The following is a 7830-nucleotide window of genomic DNA, read 5'->3' as shown; positions in this document are numbered from 1 at the left end:
TCTGTGTGTGATTTCCTGTAAGACAGGAATGTCAGTGTTCTGCCATGGCCAGCGAAGAGAATGGATCTCAATCCCATTGAGCACGTCTGGGACCTGTTGGATCGGAGGGTGAGGGCTAGAGCCATTCCCCACAGAAATGTCCGGGAACTTGCAAGTGCCTTGGTGGAAGAGTGGGGTAACATCTCACAGCAAGAACTGGTAAATCTGGTGCAGTCCATGAGGAGGAGATGCACTGCAGTACTTAATCCAGCTGGTGGCCACACCAGGTACTGACTGTTACTTTTGATTTTGACCACCCCCCCCACCCCCTTTGTTCAGGGACACATTATTCCATTTGTGTTAGTCTGTGAAACTTGTTCAGTTTATGTCTTAGTTGTTGAATCTTTTCATGTTCATACAAATATTTACACATGTTAAGTTTGCTGAAAATGAAAGCAGTTGAATGTGAGAGGACGTTTCTTTTTTGAGTTTATGAGTTTGAGTTTATATCATGAATGTACAAATATTTAAACACAAAAACTGGACTGCTGTCATTTAGCTTCAAAACAAACTGCTGACCTTATCTTTTAATATTCATATCCAAGTGCCCTCGACTGATGAAGTTTTCATGAAATATTTTAATCTTTTGGTAGAAGATCCCTCAGACCTCATTACTTTGTCTGTCTCTGGGCCCCCAATGTCCTCAGCCCAGTTTTGAAGAGACTATTTTGAGTGTTTAGAATTTTTTTTTTTTTAAAAGTACTATTGCTGCCAACATGGCAAGTTATAAAACTATTCAAAAATATATACTATATAATTTTATAGCCATATGACCGTGTAAGTTACGTACTATTATCTGGACCTTTGCTGGGAAGAAAATGTTGAGACCGGACTTCTTGGAACTTAAATTGAGTAACCCTGCGATATGCCATTTTAAAAATATCATCAATTTATCGTAAAATGGCACACTGTTAAACACAATGACCATGTACGTGGACTATAGGCTCATTTTCCTTACAATATCCTATATTCACTGTGCATTATCACATTGAGAATCAATGGATGCATTTGGTCTAAAAACAAATTTAATTAGTATATTATTGCATGTTTCTTAGGGGCTACTAGTTGCAAATTAAATAGGGGAACGGAAAATGCACACAGCAGTCACGCTCAGGTATCAGGAGGTCAAGTATTAAAATGGCCTTATTGAACTGAATGGAAGAATGAGAGCATCAGTCTGCAGTATGAATATTGAGGGCCATTTGGTAACTATAGAAACACATTTAAATTGTCAGAACCGGCATTAGACAGCAGAGGGAGCCAATTCCCTGTAATATTTAGAGTGCTTGCCACATTTATTTCCTGATAGTTTTTCAGTTGTAAGTATGGTATTTTCAATGTACTGACTGGTTTATACAGTATGTAATGCAGTATTGTTCATTCTCTTTATGCTCTAGGTGAAGTGCAATATAGAACTTCATTCGGCAACTTCCAATAACCAGTTTTCCCCAAAACATAAAAGATAGCCCCCATTATTTAGTGAGTACTTCTGAATATGTTCAATTTATTTACCTGTAATACAAACAAACATTCAAAACACTGATTACATTACAAATGGTAATCATGACGTACAAACACTTTTAAGCATAGTGACACTATTATTAGAGTGAGTCACTCTGTAAGTGTTATGTAGTAATGACTTTATCTTGGATGTCATGTAAATCTTATTTTTTAATATAGTAATCATTAAAGAATAAGTCATTTAGGTAAAAGAAAAAGAAATACATCAGATTAATGAAATCAATTTAAATAATTTTATTATCTTTATAGAACATTTTATAATCATCATAGAACATTCACAGTATTGTACACCTTGACCCATTCGATTATAATAAAACACAAGCTTCTAAGGATTTGAGTTTCGTTTGTTACTGAAAAGAAATAGAAACCTCCTCTCCAGAATTCTTATATACATACAAAAGTACAAGAGTAAGAAAAATACTTTTCCATATTTTAACACATATATAAAATGCTCTTTATATATATATATATACACATATAAAAGGGCTCCTAGTATACAAAAGTGTCTATTTCATATTTCCATTTATACATATACATTGACATATACAAAAAAATAATGCTCATGTGGTATTATTGGTGCTCCAATAGTGTGCTACAGTGTGTAGTTCAAAACACTGTCACTTTATATGCCATATATCTCTTCAGTTTCTCTGCAACAAATTCAGACCGGCACATCAATCTTAATATACTCCCTCCAGAAAACAATAAGACAGATATTAAATATAGTCAGTAAAACAAAGTGATGGTTCATGTTTCTAAACGTCCCTTGCAATACATTTTAAATTATCCTTCTGATTGACTGTTTGATGTCCTCATAACAACATTGCAATGTCATCGAATGTTTCTATAGAGTCACTCGGTGTCAGTTTTGCAGATTTTATGTCTAGACATATTTAAATAACTACATTCTTTTTCAGACCAGAGGCTTCCTTGATAAATGTCAGGTTTATTGCAAAATAACACCTCATTTGTTCTTCTGATCAGGTTAAACCAGATAATGCACAGCAGATGAGCCTACACCTTCTTGAATCACACCTATCATTTATGACATTTAAATACTGGCTTCCTGATTATTTTCACTGGCACCTGCTTCTATCCACATATTTAAAACTTCAAAACATTTGGGTTTAGCGTCTGCTAAATGTTGGGTTGGTGGAGAAAAAAAAACTGCTACCACTTTACAATAACATTCTACATGGTGACTTTAGTTAATGCATTAGGGACCACAAACTAACAATGAACCATATTTTTACAACATTTATTAAATGTATTAATCTTGGTTTATGTTAATTTATAAATATACTGTTGTTCATTGTTAGTTAATGCTAGTTCTAATGCATAATGTTAAGGTAAACAACCTTTAAAGGGATAGTTCACCCAAAAATGAAAATTCTCTCATCATTCACTCACCCTCATGCCATCCCAGATGCGTATGACTTTCTTTTATTCTGCTGAACACAAACAAAGATTTTTGGAAGAATATCTCAGGTCCATACAATGCAAGTGAATGGTGACCAAAACTTTGAAGCTCCGAAAAGCACAAAGGCAGCATAAAATTATTCCATAAGACTCCAGTTGTTTAATCCATGTCTTCTGAACAGTTCTAATTGTTTTTTGGTGAGAACAGACCAATATATAACTTTTTTCACTATAAATCTTGACATCTGCAGTATCCTTGGCAATCATGATTTCAAGCTCGATTACAGTTCCTAGCACCGTCTAGCACTCTGAGCATGCATCAAGTGTAATCAAGCCTGAAATCATGATTGTGCCTAGAGACTGTAATGGCAAGATGTACAGTGAAAAAAGGATTACATTTTGGTCTGTTCCCACCCAAAACCGACTGGATCGCTTCAGAAGATAACATCTACAACCTTATTGTAAAGTGCTACCAAAAAACTAAAATATATTAGTAAATTCTTAATTTTATTTACCCCCCATGTATAATAATGGTTGTTCATCCCAGCTGGTAATCAGCAACTGCAATGAAACTGGTTTACTGATAAGGTGTATTTTTTGTATTTCGAAGTCTTTCCTCCATCTATCGCATATGGCCTTCAGGAGTGGACTGTGTGAAAAAGGTTCTAATGTGCAGAATTCTGGCCTTTTCAAACATGAAAGGAATTTCCAGAAAAACAGAGAGCACACAGGAGAATGGACAGACTGAGTCAATGAGAGGTCAAGTCTTTCTGAAGTTACACCGCACTGGTGCCAGTTAAAAATATATAGTATATTCTATTTTGCTGAAGGGGAGAAAAAAAGAAGAAAAAAAAACAAGGAGGGGGAAAATGGATTGAATGCCTTCGAAGAGTGAGCTCTGTTTGAAGACAACACTAATCCAAAGGTTCAAACCATGTTACAATCTTGCAACACTAGACGAGAAAAGAGGGACAGACTCATTTAGAGGCACTCATTTAAAAGCATCCATGTGTATGAAAACAGCCAACATTTTCCAAATGTTTATGAAATCATAACTATGTTAATGGGAGTGTTAAAATGGTGCACTATGACAGAACAAGCTGATAGTGAAAACATTTTTCAATGTTGGCATATTTGGAAGGCCAATTTACACATGCAGGGTCATCTTAAAAGGATAGTTAACCCAAAACTGAAAAATCTCTCATCATTTACTCACCCTCATGCCATCCCAGGTGTGTATGACTTTTTTTTTCTGCAGAACACAAAGATTTTTAGAAGAATATTTCAGCTGTGTAGATCTATACAATGCAAGTGAATGATGGCTAGAACTTTGAAGGTCCAAAAGCATATAAAGGTAGCATAAAAGTAATCCATAAGACTCCAGTTGTTAAATCCATATCTTCAGAAGCAATATGATAGGTGTGGGTGAGAAACAGATACATTTTGCGTTCATGTGCATTTTGGAGCTTCAAAGTTTTGGTCACCATTCACTTGCATTGTATAGATCTACACAGCTGAAATTTTCTTCTAAAACTCTTTGTGTTCAGCAGAAGAAAGTAAGTCATACACATATGGGATGGCATGAGGGTGGGTAAATGATGAGGGAATTTTCATTTTTGGGTGAACTATCCCTTTAATGCAACACTTCCTTTCTGTCTCAGGTACTGCCCATATCAGATTCATGAAAGCCACATGGAGTTTATAGATATTAAAAACATGATTGACTAACACTTGAAAATGGTTTTGAGATAACAGCAAATAACCACTTCAAAATCAACATGTAGAGCAGATTTCGGGATCCATCTTGAGTAACAGACACTGTGGTCAGTATATGTTTTAGTATCAGGCGATATAAGCAATCTATCATAATCAACACTGATCAGGTCAGTTTTAACACTCTTATATTTTTCTGCACCTCTTCACCATTATCATCATTAATGCAAGAGGCATAAAAAAGTGAGATGAATCCACAGTTAAAGATGCATCACTTTCATAGAGGCGATTCATTCCTCTAATGTCCTCTGAGATGTGCAAGCGATAACGTCAAGCATCCCAGTAGTAGCTAGCGCACATTATTTGCAGTGTTTGTGAGCTGATCGATTGTCCAATTAAGTAAATAGAGTTTCACAGGTGAGATGAATGTGTCCTGGCAATGGATAAAAATAATAATAAAAAAAACTAAGGCGCAAGGAGAGGAGAGCCATAAGGCACTTCCATATGGTGACAGCCTCATGCTGGGGCCGCTTGGAGCACCCTTATACACTGGCCAGATTGTGCAACTTGTGTGATTCTGGGTTGAGGGTCCTCATTCACAGAGATTATTATGAATAGATTGTTGTTTTGAGACAGTAATGGCAGAAAAATAATAGTAAATAATAATATAACAGTCCTTCATTTTCTTAATAAATGTGCATAAACGCGTCATACTGAGTCCTTCTCTCATGATCAGACCTTGTAGTGTAAAGCATACTGTAGCATACTTGCTCACAATGTTATGAAATTTCCGTCCTCTCTCATGCTTTCTTGGCTGCTACTCGTCTTGGTGGAGCTGCCGTTGTGTGTCGGTGTGGTTAGGGAGCTTAAAGAGGCCTTGCTGTCTGACAAAGAGCTGCTACTGGGCAAGGAAACACTTTGTGGGAGAGGCCTGTGTGCAAATGCACCCGACGACAGGGTGTTACCATGGCTGTCATTGCCATTTGTCATGCGGTGTGGCATGTATGTAAGCAAGTTGTCATTTTCTATGATGAGATCAGTATCGTCATCACTATCTCCCTCAGCCACACTGTTGCTGTTGCTATATGGGCTAGGATTGTGTGAGGCGGGACTGGGGGCGGAGTCATGAGAGAGGGCGGAGCCTCCCGAGCCAGCAGAACTGTTGCCAGCTGAGGATTTACTCGAGCGATGCGTCGTGTTGTTGCACTGATTGGCAGGTTTCACCGTCACAATAAGGTTGTGGCTGTTTGCAACCATCATATCAGTCACCTGGTCCAGTGACTTCCCAGCAACATCGATACCATTCACCTCGAGAATCTCATCGTTAACTCCCAGTAATCCTGTGCTCTCAGCCAAACCAGCCTTCACAAGGCGTGAGATGAAAACGCCTGGAACTTTCTCCACCCCTTGGGGTGTTATGCGAATGCTGACCCCATCACGGATGTAAAAGCCAAGGGGTTTGTGGGTGCCGTCCTTGTGCAAACGGACACGGAGATGCGTCTCGGGCAAGATGTCCACATCGATGATGGAAGAGATCTGCCGGAAATCCTGCGGAAGGCCGATGAGCAGCGCTGGTTTGGACTTCTGTTGTGATTGACGTAGTCCTGCTAGGCCCTTTTTTCTTCTCTGAAGAGACCCTGTGGGGAAGGGTATGGGGCCATCCACATCTATGTAGAAAGAATGAGAAATAGAGATAAATTGTTCATAAACACAAAGAAATCATGTAAACACAACAACAGAAACTTAACTCTTCTTCTTTTTTCTTTTCTTGGAGAATACAATCTGCTGAGACCATCACAATCTTAAAGAAACATTTAAAGATACACCTCATCCTCAAACACTTAAAAGGAACATTCTGGGTTCAATACAAGTTCAGCTAAATGAACAGTATTTGTGGCATAATTTTAATTAACACAAAAATAAATGGACTTTTCCCTCCTTTTCTTAAAAAAAAAAAAAAAGCAAAAATCTGGGTTCATGGAAGTCAGTGGGGCCAATCCATAAACATTAAAATACTCACTGTTTCAGAAGAAAACAATACACATGTTTACATGATTTTAGTGTGATAAAATCGCTTTACACAGAAAAGCCTTTTCTGTGTAAAGTTAGATACAATTTTACAACTTTAAAATTGGATATGAGACATTAACGAAGACGTAATGCCATAAACCCTAAAATGACCGTAAAAACTATGATTTAAACAACTTTACAGCTCAAATAATACATTAATGTAACAGAAAAATTGATGTAAGTGCTTTTACAGAATTAAAAGTTCACATTTCTGCCTTTAAACCCTTCAAAAATGGGCCCCATCCACTTCCGTTGTAAGTGCCTCAATGTAACTTTGATTTTTTTTTTTAAGAAAAAGAGGGACGAGTCAAAATAATATTTTTGTTATAATCAACATCATGCCACAAATGCTGTCGATGAAGCTTAACTGGTATTGAACCCAGAATATTCCTTTAAAGGGGTAGTTCACCAAAAAAATCTAAATTCAGTCATCATTTAATCACCCTCAGGTTGTTCCAAACCCGTTTAACATTCTTCTGCAGAATACAAAAGGAGGAATTCTGAAAGATGTTCTGTTCGCAGATTTCCATAGAGTGGCAGTTGATAGTGACTCGTCAAGTCAAGACTTTCACTGTAAAATTTTTCCAGCTTGTTTTTCACCAAAACCTATCATTTGCCTTCAGAAGACTTGGAATATGATGTACAGACTCACCTGGACTACTTTTATGATACTTTTGGGTCATTTTATAAGCATTCAAATAAGTCCCCATTGACTGCCATGGAAATCAGTCAATGGGACATTCTTCAAAATTTCTCCTTTTGTGTTCTTTTAAAAGCTGGGACAACATGAGTACATAATGACTGAATTATGATTTTTTTATTCTTTTGGGTGAACTATTCCTTGAATTAATAATAAACTATAAACACAGGCACTTTTTTTATGTAAAAAAAATATCTTTTAAGCGTTTTCTATACTTAAACTCCAGCTTTTGTACTACTCTAGCTTACTCTTGAATTTGATGATGCAGTACTGTGAAATATTGTTGGCTCCTGTACGATAAATTGCTTTTGATTCTCCTCATTTTTAAGTCGTTTTGGATAAAAGCATCCAAAAAAGGAAATATGTAA

The 7830-nt window shown here is 36.8% G+C and overlaps 1 protein-coding gene across 1 annotated transcript in view; it reads right to left on the bottom strand.

The window, feature by feature from the left end:
* Positions 1–1783: 1783 nt before the first annotated feature.
* LOC127455965 (partitioning defective 6 homolog alpha-like) overlaps positions 1784–7830 on the bottom strand; it is a 50894-nt gene continuing 44847 nt past the window's right edge. The window contains exon 3 of the mRNA XM_051724192.1: positions 1784–6359. Within this exon, the coding sequence (XP_051580152.1) occupies positions 5464–6359 (896 nt within the window). The 3' untranslated portion in view covers positions 1784–5463. The remainder of the gene's footprint in view (positions 6360–7830) is intronic.

Source organism: Myxocyprinus asiaticus, chromosome 18 (assembly GCF_019703515.2).
Source record: "Myxocyprinus asiaticus isolate MX2 ecotype Aquarium Trade chromosome 18, UBuf_Myxa_2, whole genome shotgun sequence".
Taxonomy (NCBI): Eukaryota; Metazoa; Chordata; class Actinopteri; order Cypriniformes; family Catostomidae; genus Myxocyprinus; species Myxocyprinus asiaticus.
This window is presented reverse-complemented; position numbering and strand designations above follow the sequence as displayed.